The 14166-nt window shown below is 38.6% G+C and overlaps 2 protein-coding genes across 3 annotated transcripts; both read left to right on the forward strand.

Moving 5' to 3' along the window:
• Positions 1–2929: 2929 nt before the first annotated feature.
• LOC103939296 (peptidyl-prolyl cis-trans isomerase CYP95) lies at positions 2930–10408 on the forward strand. The gene is given in 15 exon segments (XM_048580459.1): positions 2930–2994; positions 3719–3804; positions 3968–4022; positions 4256–4344; positions 4618–4642; positions 5749–5771; positions 5773–5788; positions 6132–6249; positions 6450–6577; positions 6731–7097; positions 7360–7478; positions 8045–8222; positions 8312–9265; positions 9399–9470; positions 9724–10408. Coding segments are annotated over 14 exon segments (2568 nt in total). The 5' UTR covers positions 2930–2994; positions 3719–3726; the 3' UTR covers positions 10070–10408.
• Positions 10409–11813: 1405 nt separating this feature from the next.
• On the forward strand, positions 11814–13838 carry LOC103939294 (cytochrome c oxidase subunit 5b-1, mitochondrial-like). Of its 2 annotated transcripts, none has more exons than XM_009349366.3 (6): positions 11814–12097; positions 12367–12443; positions 12537–12587; positions 13091–13160; positions 13268–13347; positions 13496–13838. In XM_009349366.3, the coding sequence occupies exons 1-6, from the start codon at positions 11908–11910 to the stop codon at positions 13538–13540; spliced, it is 513 nt and encodes a 170-aa protein (XP_009347641.2). In that variant the 5' UTR covers positions 11814–11907; the 3' UTR covers positions 13541–13838. The 2 variants fall into 2 exon arrangements, with proteins under 2 accessions (XP_009347641.2, XP_048436544.1); XM_048580587.1 differs by having other exon boundaries at positions 12367–12429; positions 12535–12587.
• Positions 13839–14166: the final 328 nt, after the last annotated feature.

Below are 14166 nucleotides of genomic sequence, written 5' to 3' on the forward strand. Positions count from 1 at the left end.
TATTGCAAGAGTGAGCTTTGAGCATGTTTCCTTGCTTTGCAACCTTGAACACATGTTGTATACGTAGGTTTTCGATCTTCTTCGTGTATAATCCCTATTTTAATACGTGGGAAGATGTCTCCAACAAATTTCTCTACGACATGATTTTTGCTCTCATTTTATAAAATATCATTTCAAGATGTTATCTTAATTATTAGGATAAACTTGCCCTCTATAAATAAGATTTTTCTTTCCAAGTTACTGATCCAAAATCCTTGCAGGGGGATTAATCATTGTCTATAAAAAAACAATCTTCAAAAGAAATGTAATTTAATTCACAAAAACCAACTTATCTTTGATTGCAGTAATTAGCAGCATGCATTTCAAGTGAGCGAAGAACATGATTCATATTATCCCTGGCTATTAGCATTCCACCTGTACAATCAAGTGAACCACAAAGCAAAATATATGTGTGTCGTATGATTCCGTTCAATCAAAAGCATCAATATCCAATGGTAATAGATTGTATTCAGTCTCATCCATTGCACTTCTCTTAAATGGTGCATTCCAACACCATAGTCCACATAGGTGATGTGTAAATGTACTTGAAATCCGCCGCTCCTTTTGAAGTTCCGAAAAGCTGGTTTAAGAATAAAGCTCTTGCCCTGGCAGGCATGCCCGCAGACTATCGATACCAATGGGTTACGAGTTGCAACATGGAGACAGTGTTTTGGTCCCTGCGGAACTTCCCATACTTGTCGCTGTAGACGAGTTGTATCAGCATCGGGGGACCCGTCATTGAGCGCGAAGGCAAGGAAGAGAACGATGGCAATAGCGATGACGCCTCTAAAAAATTTCCCATGTTTCACTATTGCTCTTGGTTATGACGTCGTATAGTGATTGTGCTTTCCTTCATCCAGTTCACTTAGAACTTGGAATAGAGAGACAATCGAGGTTTTTAAATTGGGAGAGAAGAATAGAAAAACTTATTCAGGTTTTGGCCCGTGCCCCCATTGTGGCGTGGGTGAAACCATGACTTCTCAAATACGGCTTTTTGTACGAATTCCCACAGACAATGTCAACTTTTGGAGTGGAAAATTTCAGATACTCTAATTTCACTTACGAAATCCCACATGATATGCTTAGACTCCAAGTTCTACTCTCCCTGTATTTCTCCATGTTTCGCATTCCATGGAAGTGTTCGATCATGCTTCTTTATTCTGTGAAATTAATTAGGGTTGGAAGATGAAGCTTCTTGGCTCTATTTCTGCAGTTGCGATGACCCACCACGATGTAAGTCAATTAATCCATTTCCTTAACAAGATCTGAAACCCGATGACTTGCAAGTCCCCTTTTCGCCGAAATCTGGAGCGGGATCTCATTGTCAGCCGCGCTTCATTCTGCACATTCATGGTGCCTTGATTTGCCATGAATCCACACCCATTCCCATAGCTTTTTTGGGTTGTGTGCAGAAGATCAACAAGAACGGATTGTCTGCAGAATATCAACTACAAGGAAGGCAATGCCCCTTTTTGGATTGTTCTAGGATATCAATTTTGTTCCTTTTTTTTTTTTTTTTCATTTTATTTACAATTTTTTTCTTCTGAAAACTAGTATGTCATAAAGGTAGAGAGGCTTCTTCTTAAATCTTAGCTCATAGCATAATTGTTCAACACATCCAATCCAACTAGATACCCCGTCACTGCCAATAAAATACCAGTCATCCTGGACATGATACATCCCTAATCCACTACTAGACATGATACATCTGTAATCCATTACTAAGATCTCCATATAAGGGTAAATTTCTCACACATTCCACTCGAAGAACCACAAAAATTGAAAACATCCATAAGCTGCGAATGGATTCCCGAATGTTAAATTCTTAATAAGTATATCCAAAAAAACAAGCTGCAGTCAGTGACTCAGTGCCGTTTTCCTAAATTTCATAATTATGAATGTTGGATTATAGTTAATCACCAAAAACCCTAAAGAAACTCAAAAATCCCATTGAAATGCATAAACAAAATCGAAAGGAATGAACAAAAAGCAATTGAAATTGGAAAATTAAAAAAGTACCCATTGAAATGCAAGGCAAATGAAGCTCACCTGATCAGACCATCGCCAGCGATACAGGTTTGTCGTCGATTGTTTATATGTTGGACGGTTACGAGGTGGTGCGACAAGGAAGGAGAAGGGAAAGGGCGAAGGTGCGAAGGGATGAGGAGCAAGTTGCAGTTGCTGCGGTTGATGTGCGAAGGTGCGAAGGAGAAGGGAGATGACAGGATTAGAGGGCGGCTTAGCAGTCCTCTCCGAATCGGGTGGTCTCGCTAAGACCTGTTAGTGAGGGACTCAGTCGAGGCGAGTCCCTGCTAATCCCATTAAACTTAGTCCAGGTAGGAAACAAACACAAGACTGAACTAAAACTTAGTCTAGTCTAGTCCAGTGAAGGCTAGTGATGCCAAACAAACACATCCTAAAATTACTAATAAAGTCAGGCCCATGGAGACCCCTACAAATAAATACGATTGTTTTTTTCTCAAAAATTGGTACAAATATGAAGATAAAGCAAATATACAAATGTCAGAAACCAAAAAAGAAATAAGGAGATTATAAATGAAAAATTGAAAATATAACATTTTATCCGGCTTAAAGAAAAAAAAATAAGGAGATTATAAATGAAAAATTGAAAATATTCAACTCACGAGAGGGTAAGTGGCTGTTTGGTGTAGAGGAGTGCAACCCTTACACTAAGATATAGATTCTAATCCTGTTGACTATCTAATCTAACAAATTCATCGTTGAAAAAAAAAAAAAAAAAAAATTTAAAACCCACGAGGGGCAATATTGACAAGATTCCACTATCAAAGAAGAACAGGGACAGTCCAGTAACTTCGCTCAGCAGAAGCGCCCAGACCCCTTTATATATTTTCTCAGGAGCTTTAGGTATTTTTCTACGGGCCTCACTCTCTCATCTCGTCTCCTCACTTTTCTGTGGCTCTCTGCGTCTCTCAGGTGAACTCACTAGGGTTTCATCACCCCTCTTTTCTCAATTAAAAACCTAATCTTTCCCCATTTATTCGCATTTTTATGCTCCGTACGTACATGGTTGCAGTAGAAAATTTGAAGTTTTGTTATTTTTTTTCGTTAGTTTTGTTGTTTATATGATTGTAAATTCATTAGTAGGAAAGTTCGATGAGAAATAAAGTGAAATATGTTTTCAATTTAGCTCGATGATGTAGTTGTCATGTTTTGCGCATGCATTTGGGTTTAGGGGTTGTGGAAATTTAGCTAGGGTTTAAGGATTCGGAGCTTGATTCGGTTATTGATTAGGGATTGCTTTTGCATATTCTGATCTGGGTTTGCTTACGAAGCAGTTGCATTGGATCGATGATCAGATTTAATCTAACCGGTAACTTGGAACTTAAATATATGTCTGCATGCTTAGATTCCTGCTTCTGTTAAGTGGATTTAGTTGCAGGTTTTGGGTAGAGCCGCAATGGTTTCTGCGGTCAAAATGATTGTTTTTCTGACGCTTGAAATACTTATTTACAGTTAGAACGTATCATATTTGTACATGGGGGGGGGGTGATTGAGTAATAGTTGAGTAGGTTTTTTCGTTTTTTTTTTTTTTTTTTTTTTGCAGTTTTTATCTTTGAATTTATTAGTATGACTGTGGTTGGCTCAGTGAGGTGTAATTAATTCCTTACATCAGTGGTTTGAGTTTTGTTTCTCGAAGACAAACAAATGACGAAGAAGAAGAACCCCTTTGTTTTTATGGATGTGTCTGTCGATGGCGATCCTTATGAAAGAATGGTTTTTGAGGTACTGTTCATGACACATATATTTAGTCTAGATATTTTCTTTCGGTGTAAACTCTGTAATGAATGATGTGGATTTTATTGTTTGTCTCAGTTCCTGCTATGTGACAATTCTTGCATTTCATAATGAGTTTGACCTTTATCATTTTTTGGTGATTGCTTTACAGCTTTTCTCTGATGTTGCTCCCAAGACTGCAGAAAATTTTCGTGCTCTATGTACAGGTAATATATATCATTTGGTTCAGAACATATTTGTTATCTTTTTATATGGGATTCTGTAACCACCATGTTTACATGAATTGCTCTATGGACTTAAACAATTCTTATAATCAATTTCTTGTATCGCTTCTAAGATTGCACTTTTGTTCCTTCTTTGGGGATGTTATTATACATTATCATACTAAAATCAGAAGGCTTTCTGTTCTCATATATTTGTTATTTTATTGAATACTCAGGAGAGCAGGGAATCGGTCCAAAAAGTGGAAAACCACTGCACTACAAAGGGTCCTTTTTCCATCGTATTGTAAAAGGTTATATCGCACAGGTATGCCTCCTCATCTTAGTTTTTAGATTCGTCTTCCATACAATTTTCTGGTTGAGCATGACTTAGCAGTGGTTTGTCTATCAGTTACCCTTGTTTATGCTGTAGGATACAGGGCTGATGGTCACGACTGCTTTTCTTGTGATATAGTTTTAAGGTTGTACTTACTAAGTTGTATATCCTTGAAATTTACTAGCTTTGTCATGCCCAAACCAATTTTGTATACACATTTCCTTTATAACTTAGAGGGATTAATGAATGTTGTCCATTTTGCAGGGTGGCGATTTTGTGAAAAGAGATGGTAAGTATTATAATTATCTCTTTCCTGCAGCCATTACATTTAATGTGTCATTCCAGCTTGCACATTAAATCTGGGCCAAAATCAATATCACATTCTTGTCTGAATTCATGTTTGTTACTAAAAACACCATTTCTTTGAAGATGGACTGAGAAAAAAAGTGTTGATATGAGTTGGTTCAAGAAACAAGCACAGAATTTCAAGAAATTTTATAAGCATTAAAAGGTTGATGTCGGTTATGCAAGACTTATTTTCAAGCATGATGTTTATAGTAGTGTTTGAACATATAATTACCAAAAGTGAGATGGCAGAGTGCAGCCTGTTTAAGATAAATGCTGTTATATAAACATTTTCAATTAGGCTTCCATATACCGACAATACAGAGAATTATATTTATGTTGATTAGGAAATTTATATTGGAAAAATACAGAGGCTGCTTTGTGCTCCTGGGATTCCGAGTCGACCAACTCTAGTTTTGGTATAATCATTGGATATCAAGTCCTAAATGTGTTTGCTAGGTTATAACTCTGATTGTTTCTTGTTAACAGTGAAAGAATATGGCTCCATTATGTATGTGCAAATGCCTTTTATCTTATTGTCCTGGGCTTTTGGTTTAGGATTTAATTAACAAGTCATGTCATTTAAAGGCGTATAAGTTCTGGAAAATTAGAAGGGTCTCGCTTGAGCTAAAAATGAAGTGGTATAGAACTGGGTGGAGAGATAGATAACTAGAATAGGTTGTAAACACAAAAAATTCCAACTCCCTTCCAACACACCCCCACTCCCCAACACACAAATGTCTTTAGACTTGGATGAGGATCAATCCGTGGTGAGCTGACCTAGAAGCATAAAGGGCATCTTGGCTGCATAGGCAGTATCAGGTGTTTTGATATATTTATTTCTTGAAATTGTTTATGGCTAATCAAACTGAAAACCACAATTTTAAATTTTGGTGGAATAATTGATTTGTTTTAATATTAAAAAAAACTACCAATGATGACTTTATTTTTGTAATGCTGTATACCCTAGTGATACCAAAGCATGGTGGAAGGTCTCTTTTAACATGACTTGAGTCTGAGTTTTACTGGTCTTTTATGTTTGTTCTGTAGGCACAGCTGGTGAAAGCATTTATAGGTGAGGAGTTTCCAGGTAATTGTGACAACAGTATCTGCATGATCTGTGTCTGTGCAATATTTCTATAAGCAAAATTACAACTCTTGCTTATCAATAAACTTTGGTTGTAGCTCTATTCACTCTCTGTCCCTACTTTTTTAAGTTTGTGATCATGTCTCACTGTCACAAGCTTCCTTCAGTAGGGATTGTAATACTCACTACTCAGGGAACTGTAGTCTATGAACTCGTAGAATTATCTTGAAATTGTTAAGTATTTCAATTAGTATGTGTGTTCTCAAGTCGAGTTAAGTATTAATTCAATGCTATTTAATTTGGGGATGCTTCTGAGTATTAATAGTGTCAGTTAACTTTGCTTCAGATGAGTCACCTGTGCTCAAACACTCTGGACCTGGCCTTCTATCTATGCCTGTTGCTGTTCGTGACTCTTTAGGTTCTCATTTCAACATCACTTTTGCAGCTAATCGTAGTCTTGACAGGTATGCTTTCATTTTCATATTTTTTGTTTTTACTTTCTTTTACTTTGGTTTTGTTCGCTTGTGTAAATATTCTTACTTTTTGCCATTTAGAAGGCAGTTTTATAAAGTTGTTGGTGACTTATGATTTCCTCAGACTGTTAAATATCAGATGAGAGGTTGTGGATTCTTCAGTCTAATTACTGTTGTGTATCATTGTACAGAAAGAATATAGTTTTCGGGAAGCTTGCACAAGGGCATGAGGTCCTGAAAAAGATTGAAAATGCGGGTGATGAAGATGGGAATCCAACTGTATTAGTTAAAGTGATCAATTGTGGCGAATATAACGAAGGTAACAGTTATGGAGAAACTGCTTCGGTGTTGTCTTTTAATTTCTCAGCATATGAAAAAATATTGGTATCTAAGGGTTATCAAAACCCTAACTTTTCCTTTGATACCATGCGTTTTCTTTGTTATTATTTTTATTTATTGTTTGTATGTGCAGACATAAAGAGAGCAAGTAAAGTGAAAGTTGGGAAGGATGCTTCGTCAGAAGCTAATAGTCATGAACTGAGGCGAAGGGTTAAACACAAAAAATCTTCCAAAGATAGAAGGAAAAGGGGGAGAAGGAGATATGATTCATCTGAATCAGACAGTTCCTCAGATTCTGAATCTGAGTCATCTGAGTCAGATAGTGAGTCTGACTCAGATGTGTCCTCATCATCTTATGCTAGTTCTTCAAGTGATGACAGGCGTAAGAAAAGAAAGAGATCTTCTAAAAGGGACAAGCATAGACACGGAAAGAGGCGGGATAAAAGGCGTGACAAAAAGCGAAGGCGGCATGATAAGAAATCGAAGATCAGATCAAAAAGGTTGTATGCTTAATATTATTTGTTATTCAAAAGTTATTTTATGGTTTCACCCTTGTTGTTCAGACTTTTTCACATGAAAATACTTTTTTTGTTCTTGCCACTTGAGCAGTATCTCATGTAAGGCTACTAGTCGTTGCTGTTTTAGTAGTTAATGTCCTCTCCTAATATGTTCTTTTTAATAGGAAACCTAGTTTAAGAAATGGTACAGGTTTTATAAGGACTTAAATTCGCACTTTGCTGATATTTTTTTTCTGTTCTCAAGGGCATCACACGGTCATACTGATTCTGAGAGTGAAATTAAAAGTGAAAGTAGCTGTGAAGATGATGGCCTTGATGCCAAAAGGAAGGATCAAAAGTCTAAGAAGTTCTCTGAAAAATCTGGTACTTTAACTAATTTCTTCGGCATTCTTGAGCTGTGGTACTATCGGTTATGATAATTGTTCTATCTCACCTTCTAGATGATAGTAGTTTATTTGCTTGCATGATCTTTCTAGATCAAGATTTTACTTGTTTACCTTTCCTTTTGCAAATTAGGTTTTTATATTAGGTGGGTGGGGTTGATATTTGTTTTGGAGAAAGTTAGCAAATATAGCATTTGGTGTCTGGGTTTGCTATACCTACAGGTCCTGGGGTTCAGCATTTTATTGATGAATGGGTCAAAGCTATCCTTATCACGTATGTGACCTGCATTTTTCAAGCTTGTTATATTTTTACTTTTGGTGGGTTGATCTTGAATATCTGTTTTGTTGTGGCATTGGATTGTTAATGTTGAACGTTGTGCCTAATGGAAAATGAATTTAAGCTGAGATGATTCAGGACATTCTTACGCTGGGTCAATGCTCCCAAGCCGACATGTGACACTGTTTTCATTGTCTTACTAATTGATTTGTGTTTTGTTCTCATGGTTTTTGGTAATTTCTGCTGTTGGAAACCACCACTTGTTGCAGGTGAAGGTGATGCTTCAATCTACCCTAAGAAGAGGGAGGAAGCTGAAGTGCTTGTGAAAGACAGTGCATATCCTAAGGAGAATGGAGAGCAGCGGAGCAATGGACTTGCAGGTGGTAAATATGACAAAGGTGCAGATAGACAGCCTGACATAGTTGATGATCACCCAGGCAAATCTAGGTCTTCTTTCCATTCTCGTCACACCTCAGTTATTCTTTATGCTTACCAATTCTTCCAGATCTGGTATTTTATTGAAAGTTGATCTGCAGGAGCCGAAGCTTCAGTCCTAAGAGGGCCATGAGTAAGAGTATGAGTATTAGTCCCAGGAGGAGTCTGACCAAGAGCCCAAGTTTAAGTCGCAAACGGAGTGAGAGCAGGAGTTCGAGTGTTAGTAGAAGCCCTCCTCCTCCCCCTCAAAGGAGCAGGAGCATCAGCAGGAGTCCTGTTAGAAGTGATAGCAGTAGAAGCCCAGCCAGAGGTTTCAACCAAAAACCAATGAAGGGCTGGAAGGGAAGGAGTCCAGTGAAAGCCCGGTCTCAAAGAAGCATAAGCAGGAGCCCTGTAAGCAGGAGCCCACCATATGGCAAAAGCCCAGTAAAAGTTCCAAGAAGCATAAGCGGAAGTCCACCTAGAAAACCACCACATAAATCAATTAGCAGAAGCCCTGCCAGAGCTTCAAGCACAAGCAGAAGTCCACCAAGAAAATCATTGCACAAATCAAATAGTAGAAGCCCTGTAAGAGTTGCAAGAAGCAGAAGCCCAGTTATATCTTCTCGAAGGAGAGCAAGCAGAAGCCCTGTAAGAGTCTCAAGAACTAGAAGCCCAGTTAGATATTCTCGAAGGAGTGCAAGCAGAAGCCCTGTAAGAGTATCAAGAAGCAGAAGCCCAGTTAGATCTTCTCGAAGGAGTGCAAGCAGAAGTTCAGGTAGGTTTCCTTCTAGGAAAACTGCTAGCCGCAGTCCGCTGAGGGCCCCAAGCGGGAATAATCGTCGCAGCTATTCAAGGAGTCCTAGCCCAGTAGCGCGTAGGGTAAGATCGCCTTTATCACCAGATCGGGGGAGGAGCTTGTCAAGAAGTGCTTCACCTGATGCCTCACCAAAGCGCGTTAGAAGAGGGCGGGGTTTCAGTCAGCGGTACTCTTATGCACGGAGGTACAGAACCCCTTCTTTGTCTCCTCCTGTGAGATCTTATCGTTATGGTGGTGGTCGAAGTGATCGTGACAGGTAATTGCAAGTCATTTATTTTTTTTATAAGTTCTTTTACCATCGTCTAGTGTAGATGATGTGGTGATCGACTGTGAACTTTGTTTTTGCATTGCAATTGCACATAATGTGGATGCCCAATTTGTGTTTCTAGGTATTCAAGTTATAGAAGGTCCAGGTATTCTCCAAGGCGCTATAGAAGCCCACCAAGAAGAACACCTCCTAGGTATGTTTATCGCCCTCTTATAAGCTGCTGCTTCATATACTGTGCTGGACTAGTATTCAGGCTGCTTATGTTGAAGTTGGTGAATTTGTGGAGTCCGAGTTTCCATAAAAGATATAATGCATTTGTGATAAAACTTATTGGGATTTAGCCACATATCTTTCTTCGTGCCTTATGATTGTGTTTCTCCCTTGGTCATTTTGTTTGTGGTTGGATCATATAGAGACGGGTGATTCCATTTAACTCATATCTGCAGATACAGAAGCAGAAGAAGCAGAAGTCCAGTATCACGTAGCCCCCGTTACCGCAGCCGAAACTATAGTCGTAGCAGTAGCCCCATCAGGAGCCGTAGCCCAGTGCAAAGTCGTAGCCCCATTCAGAGCCGCAGTCGTTCTCCAGTGGAGGTGGGTAGATCACACGTCTCTCCTCGGGTTGAGAGGGCAAGATCTTCATCCAGAAGCAGAAGCCCATCAAGGTCGAGATCAAGGTCCTCATTGGATTCCAGATCCCCAATTCGGACGGGCAAAAGCAGGTCCAGGTCATCATCAGGAAGCCCAATAGGGAAGAAGGGCCTGGTTTCGTACGATGATGTTTCCCCTTAGTCGAGTTAAACAATGACATCGTAGTAACAACGGAGTTGTTTTGATCCACTTTTGATGGAGTTGGCCATTGATAGTTTTTACCGGTGTTATCAGACTAGCTTAGATTATAAATGATTGGAATGTTTAAGCGTATGGGTTGAGAAATGAGTATTGCTTGGGGTACTTTGAGGGGCGTGATATCGTTGAAGCTTTTTTATTGTAGGTGGATTTCACCCGTGAGGATTGTGGATCTTGTGCTGCTAGATCATCGTATTTCTGTGCCTCATTAATTCGAGTTAGTATGATTTGTTATACTTTCGAAAGTGCTTTTCATAATTGGCTTTTTCAGGTTTTGCTGTACTTTTGAATGTGCTTTTTTCATAATTGGCTTTTTCAGGTTTTGAGGGTCTCTAGTCTCGGGGGTTTGGTCGTTATTTATTACTTTGAAAAATATGAATTTGGCATATCGATGTTTAGAAAATTTGATGGAAATGCAAATTTAAGATTGATGTGAAGTGTGTTTACAGTTTACTCCGTTATTCGATGTTCGAGGTTCTGACTCCGAATCGTACTTCTAATACCGGAAGCATTTTTGAGGGTTTCTATTTGCACGCTAAATGGAATGAATGAGCATTAGGAATAAAGCCAGCTGACTAGCAGGAATGGAAGAAACACACAAAGACACCCAATTACATGAAGAGGAATGCACCGGAGGCCTTGGACCCAAATTCAAATGGGAGGAGAAATATACCGCTCGGGCAAATAGGTAATAACCAAACACATGTAGCATCGACTCCGAAGAGGAACTACAAAGAATACAAATATTGTCCACCGTCACCCCTTTTTTCTCCAAATTAGCAAGAGTAGGTAGAATGTTGAGGCAAGCCCTCCAAACGCACATTTTCGCCTTATCAGGGATATTAGCTTTCCACATAGAGACACCAGTAGTGCTTGGATGCGAAACAGAAGCCTGATTACGCATACAGTAAGCAACTTTATATGCACTTTTTGACCGAAAATAATCCTTTGGAGTCATAGTGCCACATCAACTTATCCGGAGGTAATATGCCGCTCAATGGAATTGATAGGATCAATGAAGCATCACAGTACCAAATCATGACGGCTATAAGTTAGAGGTCTTAGGTTCGATTTTCATTAAAAGAGAATTTGAACCACATTATTAATAGTCCATTGTGAAGCTAAACCCACCCCCACCCCTATTAGTGTAGATAATATCGTTTATTAAAAAAAAAAAAAAAAGCTTTATACAGAAACACAATTCCAAGGGGACTTAACTAATTTTTAAAGAAAAATTGGTTTAAATGATCATACCTAAAATACATACATGTATTTAATACAATTATAACGGTTATATATAATTGATGTCAATTAATAGAATCACAATATGATCGTCGAAATTGTGATTGTATTGAATACATGTAAGTATTGTAGACAAATCCCACAATAGTTAATCTAATCAAAATAGATATTGAAGGCAACAATTAAAGATTGAAGATATAATAATCACTTATGGATCGACATGCTAAAAATTAATCATTTCAAGGATAACTAGTTTGAATGAACCAAACACTGCCCAAGCCAAACCTTAGCTAGCTTAGTATGATATCCAACAAAAATCCTTTTAGCTCAGTGGTAAACTGGTAATTACAAGCTTTACCCGATACAAAAGGTTAATAACTGACCCGACCCGAGAAGCAAAAGTTCTATAAATAGCGGCAAATCCTCATTTGTTTAGTTTGTCAGTTACTCGCGCGTACAAAATTTGGCAATTGCAGCGTCCCGCACTCCGCAGAGGAGAAATAGTCAAAAACCACCAACAAATACGACGCACCGCGAGAATGTGGAGGCGCGTGGTATCTACTTCCCCGGCTCAGCTCCAAAACCTCGCCGCCTCAGCCTCACGCAGATCCTCGTCTCTCAATCACACCCGTAGGTTCGTAATCTCCTCAGCGTCTTCCCCTTCGTCCACGCCGTTGCCCAAATCCGCTCCTCCCGCCGCTCCCCACATTGCCTCCGCTTCCACCTCCCGTGCGTTTCCAGTTCGTTCCTTTTTTGATACATTGTTCTGATCTCGATTAGGTTGTTGCTTTCTGTTTGGTTCCCGGGAAAATGTAGGCACATTAAGAATTCTCTGATCTCTCGAAATGAGAAGGCGGATTACGCGCTAATGGTTGTGATTAATTTGTTGATCAAAATTTGAAATTCCTCACATTGAAACCCTAATCCTTTGAGCGGTCAAGAATTGGAGATTTTATATATAATGTGTTTGATTTATATTCTTTTTGTGGTGTATGAAGCTCTGAAGAAAAACCCTCAGGAAGCTAATCCGACTGCTACCGGTCACGAGCTTGAGGAGCTTGCTGCCGAGCTTGAGGTTGATAATTACGATTGTTGTGTTGTGATTTGTATCGAACTATATAAAGATACGAGAATTTGCTTAATTACTGGCTAATCTCATTACATGCAGGGAAGGGACGTTCTTGAAATCAATTACCCTGTTGGTCCTTTCGGTACCAAGGTAGTCGTTCTATTTGATCTCATGGATTTCATTGTTGTTATATTTAGTCGGTAAATAGGAACTTCGAGAGTTTCTGACATGTTCTTGCTGCATCATTCGCAAGTATACATGATAAATGTGGTTTGCACCATGATTGGAAGTTTAATGTTGCCAGATTTTGTGTTTCACCATTCTACGCCATCGCTTGCCATGGGCATCTCGCTTTACCAAAATAGTACTAATCGTCTTAATCTTCTTTGAACTGCCAAAGAGCGATGGACCGATGGTTTTATAGTTGTTCTTGAAGTTCCAAATACCTGTCTTTTCATTGAAGGAATAAAAACATTTGCTTATCAATATCAAATCTCTTGGTGCACTCTGCCTCTCATTTCCTTATGTACACGTCAAATGGATGTGAAAGTGTGTAAATCTGTGCACGACATCTTCCGTTTAACTGGAAATATGTGGTGGTCTTCAATCAACTTTCTCATGTAACTAATCTTACTATACTTTCTATGTCATAGGAAGCACCTGCGATCGTCAAGTCTGTCTATGACAAAAGAATAGTTGGATGCCCCGGTATTGAGGGAGGAGGTAAAGTTCTCCATTTAGATACATAATTTTAATTTTTTGATCACTGGTCAAATGAAGTCATTCCGAAGGTACGGTTAACTGTAATTTCCGAACATTTATGTTTGCAGATGATGAGCATGATGTCGTGTGGTTTTGGCTTGAGAAAGGAAAGCCATACGAATGCCCTGTCTGTACCCAAGTTTTTAAGGTGACTTGCTGAGTCTGACTATTTCCTTTTTCCTTTTATCCCTCTTCGTGTCGAAGGTCTTTTCTTTCTTTCTCTATACATCTAAGTATATAGATGAACTGGTGCTTGAATAAGTTGACTGATCCAATTTGTGATAAATTTTGAACAGCTGCAAGTGGTTGGCAAAGGAGGTCCTCCAGATGGTCACCATTGATCCGGCTGACAAGTTTCTTGCGCAAATAAAAATTTGATTTACATGATTTTGTGGGTGGGGGGCAGTCTTTTATACTGTGTAGCTTGAATAATTATTTTCTGGTTTGTTTTTCGGGGATCCGTAGTTCTTATGAGATTGTGTCCGACGTTTTTGTCGGTGATAATTTTGGTTTCATGGTCAGTTCAATAGAACTGGATTCGTTTGAGTGGCTGATAATTTTGAATTGTGTACGAAGATCAAAATAATTGAGTAGATTGTTTTTAAAATAAAAGTTAATGACTACATGTCAATCGTAATACATCTCATAATCTTGTCTTTGTATTTAGCTATTCGAGGATGCTGTTGTGTGTTATCAAAATCCAACATCAACAGTTTAGAAACTTGTGTTACTCCAATCGTTTTCTTCTTTTCTCTTATTTCATGCTGGGAAGTGATCACTGCACGCCGCTTTCTTCCCCTTACTTATTTTTGATCTTTGCATTCAATAAATCAAATAATAATCAATAAGCAAAAGTAAACATGGGTGTGAAGGAGAAAAAGGGTGTGCGGAAATCATTTTATTGTACTGTATGGTATTTTGATGTCAAAGACAATAAAAATGAGGGCTAAAGTGGATAAAATTTGGG

The sequence above is a fragment of a genome, unplaced genomic scaffold (assembly GCF_019419815.1).
Source record: "Pyrus x bretschneideri cultivar Hongxiangsu unplaced genomic scaffold, Pyrus_bretschneideri_v1 Contig15, whole genome shotgun sequence".
NCBI classification, from domain to species: Eukaryota; Viridiplantae; Streptophyta; class Magnoliopsida; order Rosales; family Rosaceae; genus Pyrus; species Pyrus x bretschneideri.